Below are 18,177 nucleotides of genomic sequence, written 5' to 3'. Positions count from 1 at the left end.
CATGGCTCGCTCTAAGTGTTGACACAGTTTGGGAGTTACACTGGCATCTTTTTCCTTAACTTCTTATCTTCATTTCTCCAATGATGTGACTAAAAAGTGCATCTCCTTACGGTAACCTTTGGTGTCAACTTGCTTCTTCGGAAAGGTCCTTATAAAGGCTTTCAAGAAAAAGATGGGAAGTAAAATGCAAGTCAAGGGAAGGATTCAAGGGAGCTGACTGCATGCCTGAAAGAGATGTAACAGTTGTCTGTAAATCCCCTCCAGCATTCAAGTAATCCTGATGGAAAATAAGAACAATACTAGGCAAACAGTCACAGGAACCATAAGATGCCTAGCTATATACAGGTCTTGGGTCTTTTTCCATCATCCTGTTATCATGTCTACACAAATGAATGGAACAAAACAGAAAAATACTACTAAGACAATTACTTCTGAAGAAAAATGGTGCAAACCTACCATGGCTGCTGTTGCTTTCCACATCATGCTCATTGATTGGTGAGGTAACATCCCTATATCGAAGGTCCTCGCCTTCTGACTCATCATCATTGAAAGTCACATAACCATGTGCTATGGGACCAGACTCTAAAAAAACGCAAAGAGATTTTAGTTCCTAACATTAGACACCATGCCACAACACAACAAAACCAATGCTGGTATTCTGTTTAACAATATGCATTTCCTTCTTTAAGACGTGCTTAGGTCTGACAGCTTCTGGTGGAGATAACTCATAAACATGAGCTTATCTATAAGCTAGCAGTCAGTGAGCAGAATGAAGCCTCAACTCACGCAGTGCAATGCCAAGGCAGGTGGAATCACTTTCTTTTTATAAACGTTCAGCTGAATCTTACTGAAATGAAATTACAAATCTGTGAACTGAATAAAAGTCACCTCTAGCACATAAACTATTTTTGTAAGTGCTACAACAACTAGAATTTCATTGTTAGCATGTTCTTCAGTCACTTCATATGAGGCAACCAAGATTCTGCCCACACCTTGTCAATGGGTCCAAGAAGATCCATGGCAGGTCCACAAGAAAAGTAAGATAACTAAAAACAAAATTTTGATACAGCAAGTGGTAACATGGCTGGAATGGACATGAAACTAGCAATTCTACTATATATCTGCTGCTGTAGTCACAGAAACAACCAGAGTGGTAAGGTAGTTAAGCAGAATGTTTCAAAACAAGCTCAAGAGTTCAACAGGGATCTAGTAGGCTGAGCTAAGTTCTTTACAAATATTATGACCATAAACATACAATGCAGTCTTTCTTAAAAATACTTGGAAGTTTAGAATTCACAAATGGCTTAAACTTTGAATCAAATAAAAACCACCAACGCTGAGCAGAAAAAAAACTATATATCAACACACAAAGCTTTCAGGTAATAAACCCTTTCTCAATGCTTAATACAGGTTCAATTAAAATGCATTTTAAATAGGAGTTATAAAATCACATGACATGCAGCCCAACCATCATGTGAACACTTTAAAGCAATACAAAGTACAAAACTACTAAAACAGCTAAGAACACACATACATATATAAAAAATTCACATGTTAATATTAAAAACTATGTATATACACATTATTTTATCTTAGTGTGCTGTATGTGAACTAATATGGGTTTTAAAGAAACAGCAGAATTTAAACCTGGTATGCTGTCCGCTGAAAGTCTGACAATCCATTCAAACTCTTTGACTTCTAGTAAATTTCCCATATCACCTCCCCTAATTGATGAAAAAATAACATCAATCACTCTAAAATTAAACTTATGACTACAACAATATTCATGAATATGTTTAAATAACGCATTATTTTCACATGCCCTTCTAATCTCAGACTTATGCTCTATTATTCGCTCCTTTAATTTCCTAGTAGTTTTTCCAATATAAAATGAAGAACAAGCAGTACAATTTGCCAAATATACCACATTATTGGTATTACATGTTGCCGATACATCAAAAGTATATATTCTATGTGTAACAGGATGCATAAATGTACTAACATCAGAAGTATTATGGAAGATATCACCACAACAAGTACAATTTCCGCATCTAAATGTACCATTTTTCCTAAAGGTACATCGACCATTATGCTCATTTCTAAAATCTTTATAGCATAGCATGCTCTTTATTGTTTTCATGTTTTTATATGCAAAATTAGGTCTATCATCCAAAATGGTTCTTACTTCATTAGATGCCATCAAAACAGTCCAATATTTACTAATAATATTTCCAACAAATATTGTTTTGGTATTGTAAGAAGTTACATATCTAAGTTTCTCTTCCTTGATGTTATCTTGTTGGTTATTATGCATATAATCATCAGTAGACAAAAATATCGGTTTACAAGAGGTTAACCTATTCTTTATTATCTTGGTCTTGATTTCAGTCAAGATATTAGGGTTATACCCACTATCTAAAAATTCATAATATGCCTCATCTAGCTGTTTCAAAAAACACACATCATCTGTATTAAGTCTACTGATTCTAGTAAATTGTGCCATGACAATACTTTTAAATACATGTGGAGCATGCATGCTAGAACCATGTAAATATCTCCCTGCATCAACCTCTTTTTATATACACTTGTGTTTATAACACCATCAGTAAAAGTTATACTAACATCTAAAAAGTTTATCAGACTACTAGAATGTTCCATCTTAAATTTCAAAAAACTAGTTGTATTATTTAAATAATTTAAATATTCATACAATTCAGACAATGACCCCTTCCAAATCAAAAAACAGTCATCCACAAATCTTTGGTAAAAACATACATTAGAATTTAAAAACTTACTACCATCAAAGACATAGAGTTTTTCCCACTGGTATAGTACCAGATTTGCATAAGTGTTCGCTACTGGTGTACCCATAGCGACACCAGAAAGTTGTAAATATAACTGCTTATTGAACAAAAAAACATTATTTGACAATACTACATCCAATAAGGAACAAATATTCGCAATACGTCTAGCTGTAAATGATGGCAAAGAAACCAAGAATTCACGGATTGAATTAATACCATGGTCATTGGGAATGACAGTAAACAATGAAGTAATGTCTAATGTAACAAATAATAAATTGCTTTCATTAACACTTGATTTATCCAAATTCATATACCAACACTTAAGTTTCAAAATGAAGTCAGTTGTATCCTTCAACACAGTTTCACAACCAGATAAAAATGGATGTAATTGCTTCTGCAAATACACAGAGATGGGTTCTGTTATCCACCCATTCCCAGAGACTACTGGGCACATAGGTGGATCAATCCGAGATTTATAAATTTTCGGTATACCATATAACTGAGGTATAATAGGGCATGTTACTGCAAAATAATGGAATAAATCCAAGTCTATATCTCCAGATAATTGTAAGTCATAAATATACATATTAATATTACTAATATATTTTTTAACCTCCATGTGTGATATGACTTTAAACGCTGTAGTATCCAACAATAATCTAGCCACTGAAGAAAAATATTTAACTTTATCCATAATTACAGTTACGCCCCCCTTGTCTGCCTGCTTAATTACTATACTAGAATTATTTTGTAAATCTTTCAGGGCTACAAATTCACTATAAGATAAATTATAATTCTTCCTAGGAACTTCAGAATATAAACATCTTAGTTCTCTTTCACACAAGTCATAGAATGCAGTAATGACAGGTAAATTCATAGGAATAAAAGTACTATGTCTTTTACAACTCAACTGCGAAGAAACAGAATTTTTAAATAACAGTTTTAAACTCACATCCCTAAGGAACAGTTTCAAATCTACCAATGCTGACACAATATTGTCACTCGCAGTGGGTATAAACCCAAGTCCTTTCTGTAGAAGTTTAAAATGTATAATCTCAAGTACTGGAGATGAAAGATTTAAACAACTTGCCTCTATCTTCGGACTAATTTCATTTGTTTTACTGGACTGCTATTTTTCCGTTTTGCTGAATACGGTGTTTGTCTCGTAGTGGTTCTCCCTCTCGAAACAGAGCGCTCTTGTACTTTTTCAGCTTCATTTAACTGAAATGGTTTCTGGAAGAAGGTGAGTGTGGATTGATGTAAACCCCTCATACTTTCATTCGTCTTAGTCGCGCCAACACTAGTTTCACTCGCTGGTATAATCACATCGGCATTTCTCTCTTCTGTTTGTGACGTAAGAGCACTAGAAGAAGGCGTGGTGACAACCAAACCACCAACTGGCAAAGTTAGAGTCTTATCACGTGAACTAGGCTGAGAATTAATTTCAGGAAAGTCGTCTAGACTATCTAAATTGGGTTTTTTCATTACTGAATTGTTAGTGTCATTAAACCCATTCTTTACCATAATGTCATTTTTGGGCCAAGAGAAGATATGGCCTTTTTGAAAATCTCCCATGTCTCTAAGTAACTTCCGTTTTTTAACTGCTTCCAAACGATTGTCAAGTGAGTGCAGTCTATCAATCATTTGCTGGTATTTTGGTAACAGATTCTTAAAGCATAGCATTAAAGTTAACTCTGTCTCCATACCAACAATTTCTTCTCTCATATCTGCTTCAATGGGAGCGAAAAATTCATTCATTAATTTCATCTAATCAAGGCTCAGTCTCAAATTCAATATAGACAATTAATTCAAGCAATTGTTGTCCGTCACCAGTCCAGAGAATAAAAAGGTCATCAACAAACCTTCTATAAAATAATAGATGTTCACATGCTAGTGGATGTGTGAACATCTTTTGAGATTCCCATTCAGCTATCACCATGTTGGCGTAGTTAATTGACTATATGAACCATAGCAACAACTTTTTAAGGTTCAAAGGAAAATATTTGAGTGATATTATCGAATTTCTAGATATTCGGATCAGTATTGATGTTGAAGGCCAGTTGTCTAGATATGAAAACACCAGGAATCCTAGATGTCTCAGTTGAGCCATAACTACTGCCAAGCATTTGGTGAACATTCTGGGGGCTGTAGTGAGACCAAAGGGCAGAGCTCTGAACTGGTAATTACTGGCTCCCAGCCAGAAGAGTAAATATCTCCAGGATCGCCTGCCTATCCTGATGTGGTAGTATGCATCCTGAAGATCAATGGAGCACATCTAACTGTCCTTTCCCAGAAAGGGAAGAATGGACTGCAGTGTCACCATCTGGAACTTTGTTTTCTTGACAGACTTGTTCAGTCTGCTGATATCCAAAATGGGCCTCCAGTCCCGTTTTCTTTGGAACTAAAATGAACCGTGAGTAAGTTCCAGATCCGATTTGGTCTGCCGGGACGTCTTGCATGACTCATTTTTCTAGCAACCTTTGAACTTCTAGGATTGCTTGATCCCGTAGATTGGGTGGCACATCTGGGATTGACTTTAGTTTTCTGGGAAGAGGTGGAAGGAAGAAAGGAATGCTGTATCCCCAGATATTATCGACTGTACCCATGTGTCTTTTGTGATACTCTGCCAGGCTTCTGGGTACAGTAACAATCTGCCCCTGACTGCCTCCAGAGGTGGACAAGTGGACCTCCTTTCATGAGTGCTGGAAGTGCCTACCAGAGAATGTACCTCTGTCGCCCTGATTCTGCGAACCCCCTTTGCCACGGGGGCGGCATCTCCCATTATTATTTCCCCCTCTGTCCCTGGGGGAAAAGTCACCACATGCATCAGGCAAAGCTCCCTGGGATTTCTGGAACCACATTTTCCTGCCTTTTTAACTTTTGGAATAAGGTCTAGTAGGCACGGAGAAACTTACTCCCATGGCAGAGAGAGTTTTGTTGTCTTGCTCGCATCTGGTGAGAGTCTCTTTTACTTTGGGCCCGAACAATGACAAAGCCAGTAAAGGAGGACTTGAAGGGCTCCGCAAACTCGCAAAGGCACATCCAGAAATGTATCAGTAAGGCAATTCCTGTGCCTGCTGCCCTGCTTGCTCCATTGGCTGCGTAAGAGATAAGCCACATGGAGGAGTCAACTATAGAAGACAAGGTCGCAAGCTGGGAAGCAGTCTTGTCTGATGCTCCTGCAGCTGTAGGATCCTGGAGAGTATCTCCCAGCTTCTTTGAGGAGATCCCTCTGGAAAATAAGTGAAATGGGACAAATAATTCAGTGACCTAAGGGTAAAGGCAGCTGATGAAAGCACACACTTCACATATCTGTCCATCGTATGGGACTCCTTGTTTGGCAGATGGACAGAAGAAGAAGTTTCAGCTAATTCCTTCTTTGTGGCTGCCACAACCACCATAGCATCAACTGGAACACCTTTAGTCAGGAAAAGTTTGTCCTCTGACGCTGTGATAAACTTATTGGGCCTCCTCGGAACTGGTTCAATAGATTCTGGAGAGATCCACGCCTTTTGACCGACCACCCCCAACAGCTGGTCGAACGGAGGAGACACCCAAGAGGTGGAGGGTTGGGAGCCAAATGCCTCCAGGTACACAGACTCATCTTCAGAAGGAGAAACGGATTTCCAACCACCCCTCTGCTTGAGGATTTCTAGGATGTCTGAAAAAGAGACATCCTCCGAGGGGGACTGTGGGGACCCTTCTGAGTCCTCCAAGTCCGTGTCTGATGTGAGAGACTCAGGGGAGTCTAAATGCTTCCTCATACAAGTCCTCTTCTGAGGGACCTCTTCAGACAGGTACTATGGGGAGGTTTCAGAAGACGAGGGGGGGGGTCACCCGAGGGGGAGTCCTGCGGCATTGGTTCCCTACGCTTTGGATGGAGGGGTGGTGTGGAGACACACACCGGCCCTGAAGGGGACTTAGCAGCTGAAGCCAAGGGTAGAGCGGTCTGGGAGGACAGCACACTCCTCATCACCTCAAAGGCACCACGATCCCGGCCCGAGAGAGTCTCCAGCTCCGAAGAGCCTGGAGGTGTCCCGCGCACCAAGGGCGATGGCACCGAGGCTGATGTGGGCATTGAACTCACCTGCGCCGAAGCCCCAAGTGGGAGAGTAGGTTCTGAAAGGGGTCCGATTTCGCTCTCCCCCCCAGAGCCGACGAGGGAGTGTCGGACCCCAGATCCCTCGACAGTACGTGGTATCAATGAGATCGGATCAGATGTCGAAACCAAGAGACCAGTGGTTTTCGGATATGACGGTTCAACTACAATGTCTTCCATGCACTCTGGCTCCCAAACTCAGGTGAGTCGAAGGAGGAATCGATGACAAAGTAGGTTGGGTAGTCGGCTCCATGTCCATATGGGCTGGGTTCGATAAAATTTTTGCCAAGGCTGGTGTCCTAAGTAACCTCTTCACCACCCTCTCCACATCATCATCCGAGAGGCTCCTGGATGATCGAGAGGAATGGGTAGACAAGCGATGACGACCTGTCACAGACTGGAGCAGTGGAGACTGCGGTACGGAACGCACCAGCTCCAAGGAGGGAGACTGGTTTCTTTTCTAGTTCCTGGTTGGTTCCAAAGACACTGGATGAACCGAAAGAGATTGTGTCTTGTCGGACCCGAGTGACTTCATATTCGAACTTGTTTGTTTGTCTTGCCCCTTCGACGGTTCCGAGCTCGGAGCCGACGAAGATGCTTTCTTGGCTGGCTTATTAGATTTGCCTGCCTGATTTTCTTCCACAGATGCCTCAAAAGGCCCTTTAAGTAACCCTCTCAGAATTAACTTATTTTTCCATTCCTGCAGGACCCTAGAGTTAAATCCATGACAAATGGAACAAGAGTCCTGCAGGTGAACAGCTCCCAGGCAGTAAACTCAACTAGTATGACCATCGGTCAATGACATCTTCTGCTTGCAGGAATCATATTTTTTGAATGCAGAAGGCTTGGGTTCTTTTGACGACTCCTTGGACATGTCTGATATACCAAAAGATAACCACACAACACCCAACAACACTAACTATGACAAGAAACAACGGCCCAAACAGACAAAGAAGGCAAGGTTTTTTTTTTGTTTGTTTTTTTTTTAAAGGAAAAAAATGGGCGGAACAGAAGGAGGACAGTCTCAAAGTTAAACGACAGCTCCTCCGACCGAGGAGATGCCTCTAAGTTAAACAGCGAACTTCTTTGGAAAAGGGAGGTAAAGAGGAAAAAGCCCTCTAACACAAACGGGCTGAAATTAAAAGGGAGAAACATATCCTCTAACTGAAACGGATTCGTTAGGGACTAACGAAAAGGGGAACTAGTAGGCCTGGGGGGAAAACAATGGCCTCAACAACAAACAGCAAAAATAGGGCGATAGACAGAAAGCACACAAGCACCTAGAATCTCCTTACTACAAGGAACAACTATATATAAGAAATATCAAGTTTTTTTTCACAAAATAATTAGAAAAAAAATACAACTATCTAGATCTAGGTAACTTTCACTAGGCATGCTGGGATAGGGTCTACCCTCGAGCCAGTGGAAGCTCTCGACATTAGAATGCGGCCAAGTCGGAGCCGAACCCAACAAGCAAAAATGAAGACGAGATAGGGACAACATAACATCAATGCAATAAGGTTTACAACAGGGATGTGTATTTTCCTGTAACATCACTGCTAGAAAAGCGCTGTAAAATATGCACTAGAAAGACCAACACACTTACACAGAATAAATGAGATTTCATCTTCATTAATCAAATAGAAAAACAATAAAAACAGACACACACCGTACATTACATTAGTCCTGCTCAACAAAAGTTGTATGTACTACATTAAATATTCCCCCCTCTCCAGATACAAGGAAACACTTTTCATTCTTCTTGTACACTTAGTATGCTACATAAATAACAACAGAGTACTGGACCAACTAAATTCTGTCAACAAAATGCTACTCTTGTCACTCTAAAAACTGGTGCTCAGCTACTGCACACACAGGGGTATAAAAAACGCAAACGATGCAAGTACTGCAGAAACAGGAAATGCTGCTCTCAGGCCTTCTCTCCAAAAAAGAAAACAAATGCAATGAACAAGTAAAAGACCACATACAAATTTACTAACTAAAGACAAAAAGGCAAATCATAAGAGTTTTACTTGTTATTAAAAAGACTTTAAAACTGGAATGACATATGGTACAAAAGTGTGTTACAGGAAGACTTAGTCAAGCCTGCAATAAGCATTTGGTACTCGAGGCTACACACTCAGAACCAAATCTGGCAGGTGTAACTTAATCCCACTATAACACATAATCCTACAATATTTTACGCCATACATGAATCCTATACTAATATTTCATAATCTCCATATTTAGTTAACAACATGGCAGGAATAGGATGAAGGCAGGAGAAGGATGCATGGGTCATCCCAAAGAACTGTAGATATTTCAACAACTCAGCCAAGAAGCTGTGTGACCTGAGTTGACAAAGCAGGAGGTATTAAGAAAGTAAACCTACTTAGTGAATCAACAGGCTTTTAAACAAAAGCTATTGGTGTAAGTAGCTGGGGTCCAGCAATGTAATAGCTTGGGTGTAGGTAGTTGAGAAGTGATGACTATGTCTGATGGGACTGGCATCAGGGAGTAACACATTACATGTCTGGGCAGTAATACTGTGGGGAACACCAGGATATGATCAGTAAACAAAAGTTATGTACTTACTATAATGACAGCTCTGTGTGATCCGAAACCTTCCAACTGAAACTGAAGGAGTGGTTTCCTCATGTGGCACCAGATTCAATATTACTGCTCTTCCCAAACCTTGAACTCCTCCCCTAGCTCCCACAATACCCATCATTTCCCTTTCTTCTCCAGTCTAGGTTTGCTGGAATCACTCACACAACCATTAATAAAACACAGCTGCATAACAACTTATCATAGCAGTAAATGCACTACTCATCACTGCTGCAGTACTCTAATTCTGATGGGTTATCTTGCAAAGGTAGCACTGACACCCGGCTGGTGTACCAAAGCCAAAACCTTCTGTAGCCTAGTTTCTCCAGGGTGTTATTTCAGCTGTGAGCATAGGCGTGCACAAGCAGACATAGAAGCATAACTGCAAAAAGACAATCTAGTGCCAGGAACCCTGGAGACACCTGAGTAAATTCAAAAGTAAAAAGCAAGATCAGCTAAGTGGAAGGGAAGGGTACTGCAAAGTACAGTTTTGTACCTACCATAAATGTAGATGTTCGAGGATTCCCTTGCTGCAGTCCTGACTATTGGGTATAGTCCGCGTCCCAGTCGGCCCGAATACCAGAGTATAAGGCTGACGTCGGTCATGGCGCCTTAGACTGACGTCAGAACGTCAGGGTACTAATGCGCATGACCGACGTCATTTCCTCAGTCTTTTCTTGCCCCAGATGTCAGAAGACCCAAAAAGACAAGTCCCAAAAACAACCTGCACCAAAAAACATGTACAATATATACAACAATATATACAAAAAATAGAAGCATGTAAACTCACCTACACAACCACCCCGAAACACAGAGGGAAGGAGGGAGTAAATTTGGACTGCAGCAAGGGAATCCTCGAACATCTACATTTATGGTAGGTACAAAACTGTACTATGTTCTTCGTCTTCCCTTGCTGCAGTCCTGACTATTGGGTAGAATCCCAAAGCAGAGGTAAGGGAGGCTGGCAAATTATAAAGTAGCAGGAGCTGACAACATGCCTTGTAAAACAGCTGTGGCAAAACCAGCCCTAGTCTTAGAGTATATAGGCAGGTGATAATGCCTAGAGAAAGTATGCACTGAACTCCAAGTAGCTGCTTCCAGAATATCCTTAGTTGCCACCCCTTAGAAATGCTGTGGAAGTGGCAGTAGCCCTAGTGGAATGAGGCCTAATCCCAGCTGGAACCTCTTTGCCATGATGGGAATAACAAAATGCAATGCAAAAGCCAATCCACCTAGAAATAGTTTGTTTTGACACAGGCTTGCCCTGTGAACTCAAAGCAAAAGAAACAAGTAACTGCTGAGACTGCCTAAAATTCTTAGTCCTGCTCAAATAATAACGCAATTGCCTGTGTACATCTAAAGTGTGCAAAATCTTTTCCCCTTTATTTTGAGGATCTGCAAAAACGTAGGCAAATGAATAGTTTGGTTTAAAGCCACACTAGAAACCACCTTAGGCATAAAGGAAGGATTAGTACGTAATGATACCCTGTCCTTATGGAAAATCAAAAGGGCTCTACTGCCATAAGGGCCTGCAACTCAGACACCCTTCTTGCAGAAGTAATAGCCAACAGAAAAGCAGTCTTCCATGACAAATATTTCAATTCAGCAGTAGCTGCAGGCTCAAAAGGTTGTAGAGTAAGTTTTTCCAACACAAAATTGAGATCCCAAGCAGGAGTAGGAGCTCTACGTGGGGTCTTATATTCTTTGCCCCTCTAAGAAACTGCTTGAACAAAGGATGCGAAAACAAAGGTGGGTCACAATCATAGTGAGCTGAAATTGCTGCAGCATGAATCTTTATGGAAGAGAAGGACAACCCTTTGTCCAATAATTCAGTAAGATATTGAAGAGCCACACTCAAATTAGGCTCTGAAATCTCCAAATTCTTTGCTGTACTCCAAAATAAAAATCTCTTCCATTTTTCTGCGTACACTCTCCTAGTACTAGGCCTTCTAGCTTCCATAATCACATTTAAAACTTGTTGAGGAAGCTGAGACCTGCTGTGCTTCAACACAGAATATGCCAAGCTGTGAGATGAAGAGATTGAAGCTTGACATTGAGCAGATGACCGTCCTTCTGAGATAACAGATGAGGAATCAGAGGTAAAGGCCATGGAGGCTTCCTTACAAGACTCCGTAGAAGTGGGTACCAGTGTTGCCGAGGCCAATCTGGAGCTATCAAAATCATCCTTGGCCTGTCTTGTCTGACCTTTAATAATACCTTTGGAAGAAGAGGCAGAGGTGGAAAGGCATAAACATGAAGGTTTTTCCAACTGAAAGACAGAGCATCCACTTTCCAAGCTGTGTGATGAAACCCCTTTGTGCAATACTTTGGCAGCTGGTGGTTTAGTGGAGAAGCGAACAGATCTATGTCTGGAGTTCCCCATGACACTGTCAATTTCTGAAATACATGAAGATCCAGTTTCCACTCGTGGGGATCCATGAGTTGTCTGCTTAATACATCTGCTAGGGAGTTCTGTGCTCCTGGCAGAAACCTTGCCTGAAGAGTTAGTTGCAGGCTTAACGCAGTCTCCCATAAAATCATTGCTTGCCTGCATAGAGGATAAGAATGTGTTCCCCTTGCTTGTTGATGTACCACATGACAGTTGTGTTGTCTGTTAGAATCAACACCTGCCCTGGAAGAAGTAACTCCTTGAAAGCCATCAATGCAAACTGGACTGCTAACATCTCCTTCATGTTGATATGTAGATGCTGTAGTCTGGCAGGCCACTTGTCTTGTATCCACTTTCCATTTAGATGAGCTCCCCAAGCAGTGTCCGAGGCATCTGTCGTTAAAATCTGACTCGCCTCTGGCCGGGTCACAGAGAGTCCCTTGTTTAGGTGACATTCCTGAGCCCACCACAAGAATTCCTGTTGAAGGCAAGGTATTATGTGAATGACAGTGTCGAAATCTTGGCAGTGCTGTGTCCATACATTTTGAGATACCATTGCAGCTTCCTCATATGCAGTTTGGCATTGGGAAGCACCAGAATACAAGATGCCATGAACCCTAATGCTTGAAGGACTGTCCTTGCAGTCAGCACGGACTGATGAGATAGTTGATGGAAGTAAAGTGACAGACTCTTTTGTTTGTCCGGGGTTAAAAAGGCCATCTGGGCTGCTGTATTCAGTCTCACACCCAGAAAGCACATGTCTTGAGAGGGTACTAGACTGGACTTTATTTCGTTCACAGAATACCCTAGGCATCTTAGCACTGCTATGACATATTCCAGATGCTGTAGAAGGTCTTCCTTTTCTTGAGCCAGAATCAGGCAGTCGTCCAAGTAAGGATAGATTTGAATGCCTTGAAGCCTGAAGTAAGCTATCACTGGAGCCAGAACCTTTGTGAATACTCTGGGCAGTAGATAAGCCAAAGGGCAATGCAGAGAACTGATAATGAAAATCTCCAGTTCGAAACCGCAGATACTTTCTGCAACTTAGCCTTATAGGCACATGAAGGTAAGCTTCCTTGAGATCCAAAGTTACCATCCAGTGATCCTTGCCCAGCAGAGGTAACAGTTGCTGTAACGTCAACATCTTGAACTTGGGAATGTCCAGATAAGTGTTGAGGATAGATAAATCCAAAATTGGTCTCCACGTGTTCCCCTTCTTTGGTACTAGGAACAGGCGAGAATAAAATCCAAGCCCCTTTCTGATACAGGGACTGGCTGAATGGCCCCTATCTGGAGTAACTGAGAAACTTGCTTGTGAGCCTCTTTTCTTTGTGGAGGAGGAACATCTGGCATGCCTTTGAAAGGGGGTATTGTGTGGAAATAAAATCTGTAACCGTGATGAATGATATCCAGCACCCATCTGTCTTGAGTGATTAAATCCCAATTTTCTTTGAAAAGAGACAATCTTCCTCCCAAAGGAGCTGCCAGACGAGAATCCACTGGCAGCTGAAAAGGCAGGTCATTGGTTCTGCTTACGAAAGGACTGACCCCTGCCCTCACCAGAAGTCTGAGCAGGTGAACTGTCTGATCTAGGCCTAAACGAACCTTGAGCCCTGCCCCTACCACGTCTAGACCTACCCCTAGACTGGGAACCATAAGCAGGATATGTCCACCCCTTAGCAGGCCAATTTCTACTAAACTTGGAGGCTGCACCTGCAAAAATCTTTAACAGTCTGCATAGACTTAGCTTTGTCCTCCATTTTCTTTAAAACTGCTTCCACAGGCGGTCCAAACAACACATCAGACTGTAAAGGAGCATCCAAAATCCTGGTCTTAACATGCTCAGCTAAATTCTGATCCTTCAACCAGGCATGTCTGCGAAGAACAGAACTAGTAGCAGCCACCCTCGAGGAGGCCTGAACAGCATCAAAACCACACTGCAAAGAATGCTTACCCACTTGTTCAGACACATGAACCAAATCCAGCAATTCTTTACACTCAATACCTTCCGCCAAAGCATCCACCTTAGATTTCAATTGTGAAAGGAGATAATTCTGATATTTCAGCATATGAAACTGACAATTCAACGCCCTCATGGCTAGAGTGGAAGAAGTATATACTTTCTTACCCCACCTATCCAAAGCCCTTGCCTCTTTATCAGAGGGTACAGGATTTTTAACCACAGAAGCTTTAACACCTTTAGGCCCCTGAGAAACAGTTTCTGGGTCCGCCCTAGGACTCTTAAACAAATACTTATGAGCTTCGGGCACCCTATAATACCTATCAGGCTTAACAGGAGCAGGAGGCAAGGAGTCAGGGTTCAGGGAAGCCTCTGCAAATACATCCTCCACCACATTCAACACAGGAGGAATAGCTAAGGGCCTATGCTGGGGTAAAACAAGAATTCCCTAAGCCTTTTCCTGGAATCAGAGTAATCCTGGCCTTCCCATTTAAAGTGCTCCCTCATGGAGTGAAGAGTCTCTGAAAATGAAAAATCCTCAGGAGGAGAAGCTGTAGGAGTGGAATCATCCACATCAGAATCAGAATAAGTAGGAAACTCTTGCAAGTCTTCCACAGAAGACTCTGAAGCCTGTGAACACTGTTCAAAACTATCAAACTCCTGTTCCACCCTAGGCCTCTTATCAGGCAGGGGCATAGAACCTCTAATCAGAGTAATCAAATCTTCTGCCATTTTAAGCATATGTTTCTTAGGCACAGAGCCCGAAATGCTAGGAGAAGCCCCCACAGAAGCTGAACTTGGCCTACCTCTAAAAGAAGCTTTGGCAACAGAAGGAGAGGCCCTAACTACCTTGGGAAGAGAGGGAAGAACAGTCACCTGAGAAGCCCCCTCAGCCTGGCCTACCTCCTGAGAGGGCACATCCTGTAACAGTAAAGTATCTGCCTGAGACTCCATAGAGACTCCTGGCAAAACCTCTGGCTCCCCTGAGCCTTCTAAAGAACCGACGTCCGGGACTGCCGGTTCCTCACCCCTAGGCTTCACTGTTTTGTCCTTGCGCTTCTTGGATGAAGCGGGCGTCGGAGCATCCGACGGCATAGTATAATTGCAACGCTTCCCAAACACTAACCTAGCACAATCAAGCCTCCTCTTAATAGTGCGCTTGTTAAATCTAGCACAAGAGCGGCAACCAACAACATCGTGCTCAGGCCCTAAACAAGGTATACACAATGTATGATAATCCCTATGCGGTATCTGCTTCCCACAAGAAATACAGTTATTCACTTTTTCTGACATCCGGTTAAATACTGAGGCAAGAAAAAACCAAAATGTTCCCAACGGGGTTACTTAGCCAACTCTGTTTCGGTCTGAAACTCCGGATTCGGAAAATCTCAGAACGCCAACCTGCACTCGCAAAATTGCTTCTGCATCGGACCATGCGGCAAAAAAGACTGAGGAAATGACGTCGGTCATGCGCATTAGTACCCTGACGTTCTGACGTCAGTCTAAGGCGCCATGACCGACGTCAGCCTTATACTCTGGTATTCGGGCCGACTGGGACGCGGACTATACCCAATAGTCAGGACTGCAGCAAGGGAAGACGAAGAACATCCTCCTCAGTCCACAAGGTGCACAGAGGTCAAAACAAACAGAAGGGGGATGGAAGGAGGGATGTAATATTACAACAGTGACCAGCAGGACATCTAGTGTTAGGGTAAGTTTCTATACAGCTGTACTCTGTCTCCCCTTAGATCACTGTTGCAGTATTCCAATCCTGATTGATAATTCCCAAAACTTGAAAGTTGTATAGAGAGGAGGGACTGGAGATGCATGTCCTGTCCATCATTCCCTGGAGGCAGAAACTGTCAATGCATCCATTATGTGCTTTGTAAAGGTGTGCACAGAAAACCAGGTGGCTGTTTCTGCAACCAGTACAACAGTTTTCCAGGTAGAAAACTGTAGGGAGGAGGTGGAGGAGGCCACTGGTTCAAAGGGTGACAAGGTAATTTTTTTCACAAAAAAAAAATGTTAAGTTCGGGGGTGGGGGGAGTGGGTGGGATAACCCACCTAGGTGGATTCAAGTGAAGGAATTCTTATAGAAGACTGTTTGACTTCAGCCCTGGAAAGCAAGGGGGGATCTAGTGGCACGCAGGGAAAGACAATGGACAAGTGTGCCTTAATGGAGGAATAGGCTAGTCCAGTCTTGAGTAGCTTCCCCTAGCTGGTAGTGGGGGGGGGGGGGGGGACAGAGTAAAGTTTGGGATATTCACCACTGTAACTCTTTCTTCAGAAGGTCAAGAAGGGAATTTGGAAATCTAGTGAGTGACAGTGCTGAGACCAAAGAGATTTCAGGTACCACTGGGTCTTTCTAATGTGTAGCTTAACAAATGGCACCATTGATATGGTTGCCACCACACATCACAGGGTTCTTAGAATTTTCCTTGTGGAAGTAGACTGAAGGAAAGTAGAGACTGGAAGTAGCTGGGAAGGAACTGAGCTTTCTTCTGGGGGAGAAAGAATGTCATAAGGTAGGTGTTCAGTTTGCAAGCTAAGAAGACAAGGTCTTGTGAGGGGGTCAGAGAAGACTTCTGGCGGTTAAGGGTAAACCCCAGTCTTTATAGAAGTGATACTATGAAAATGAGATGCAGTTGCAGGGTGTCCTGGGAGGAGGCCTAGATAAGGAGATCATCTAGGTATGGGACAATTTGTATTCCAGGGTTCTGGAAAAGAAAATGTCTGAAGCAAGGCACTTTGCATTTTGAAAGACTGTAGAAGTTGCCACTGTCCTTGAGAATGACTTGTCAGTTTCTTACAAAGGGGGAGACCCAACTTTTCATAAATAAAGGAAATACAACTTGACAGTCATTTTGACAGGGTGAGTTTTGAGACACCCCATCCCAGTTTTGATATGGATAACGTAATGAATAATTGGTCTAATTTTCTGAAGTCTTTAGTTCTATGCAAGTAAAATCTAAGTTGTTGATGAACATCAAGTAAGTGTAATGTATACTCTTTGTTGGAAAATTTTGGAATGAATACAGGTAAATTAATGGAATGATTTATGTTAGATTCGGAAGCCACCTTAGGAAGGAAAGATTTGGTTTCAGGAAGACCCTGGCTTTGTGAAAGACAAACTAAGGTGGTTTACTTGAAAGAGCTTCTGTAATTCTCTTAGTGTAAGTAACTGCTACCAAAAAGATAATTTTTCATCTCAAGAACTTTAGATCCACAGAAGCTGCTAGTTCAAAAGGGGGTTGTGTGAGGACTTGAAGCATCAATGTGATATCCCATGGAGGGATAAGTTCTCATATTATGGATCAAAGAAGAAAAGTTTCTTTAAGAAAGGCTTCAGATTTTCAATTATTATTTATTTGACATTTGGTTACTGGGAAAGTCCGACTGGGTGAGTGACCCATTTTCGGCAGAGGCCCGCAGAGAAACGTTCCACTACAAAGTGCACTAAATGAAAGTTTTACAGTATTGACATTTACATACAAATATAATTATATATAGTAACAGAATCAGGCAATACAAATGAATAACAGTGTACAAATGTAAGCAATGCTGGTAATGACTTACTGATTAAATGACTGACTTGTACAACAGATGAAAATAATTTGTCTAGTTAAGTTGTCACAGTCATGTTTACATATGTACAAATATACATGAAGGTAGATGTTATGAAGGAAACAAAAGAAGGTTTAAAGTTACTCTGAATATGATAAGTAAGTTTCAGGAAACAGTAGTGAGAAAGTTGTTAGCACGGGATAACAACTGAGTGAGTAACTGGTTTAGTGAAAGCTGGGGTGAGTTTACAATAGGAGTTTGTTATAAAGCAGCAGTCTATAATCTTTTTTGCACCAAGGACCGGTTTCATGTAAGACAATTTTTCATGGACCGGCCATCGCACAGGCTTAATAAAGTGCATAATATTTATTTATTTGACATTTAACGGGAGGCCCGACTGGACTAGAAGTCCATTTTCAGCCGAGACCCGGGGAGAAAACTCCAAAGTACAATAAAAAGACAACTGGCAATAATTACCAAAAAAAAGTGTATATTCTGCTTAACAGCATAACACTGATCTTCTATGGTTGAGAGGTATGTAAACCTAATGGCAACCTTACTGACTTTAAGTTTATAAGAGCAATATTTAAAATCTGTCCCTGTTATTTGGCTCTGTTCAGCATACCTTTCAACTGTACAGATTTTCGCAATATGTCCACATTTTTGCCTCATACTTTTGGTCTGTTTCTCGTAAAATTGTTGTTTTCTTGCAAATCACTAGCAGATTATTGGGGTTTGAAGTCAGAAAATAATG

The 18,177-nt window shown here is 41.7% G+C and overlaps 1 protein-coding gene across 1 annotated transcript in view; it reads right to left on the bottom strand.

The window, feature by feature from the left end:
- The window catches only part of ANKS3 (ankyrin repeat and sterile alpha motif domain containing 3), a 1,450,330-nt gene that overhangs the window by 1,038,022 nt on the left and 394,131 nt on the right, over positions 1-18,177 (bottom strand). Inside the window, exon 8 of the mRNA XM_044089324.1 lies at positions 457-582. Coding sequence (XP_043945259.1) covers positions 457-582 — 126 coding nt within the window. The remainder of the gene's footprint in view (positions 1-456; positions 583-18,177) is intronic.

This window comes from Protopterus annectens, chromosome 12.part0 (genome assembly GCF_019279795.1).
Source record: "Protopterus annectens isolate FY-2018-M chromosome 12.part0, PAN1.0, whole genome shotgun sequence".
Classification (NCBI taxonomy): Eukaryota; Metazoa; Chordata; order Ceratodontiformes; family Protopteridae; genus Protopterus; species Protopterus annectens.
Note: the sequence above shows the minus strand (reverse complement) of the source record. Positions and strands in the feature narration are given on the sequence as shown.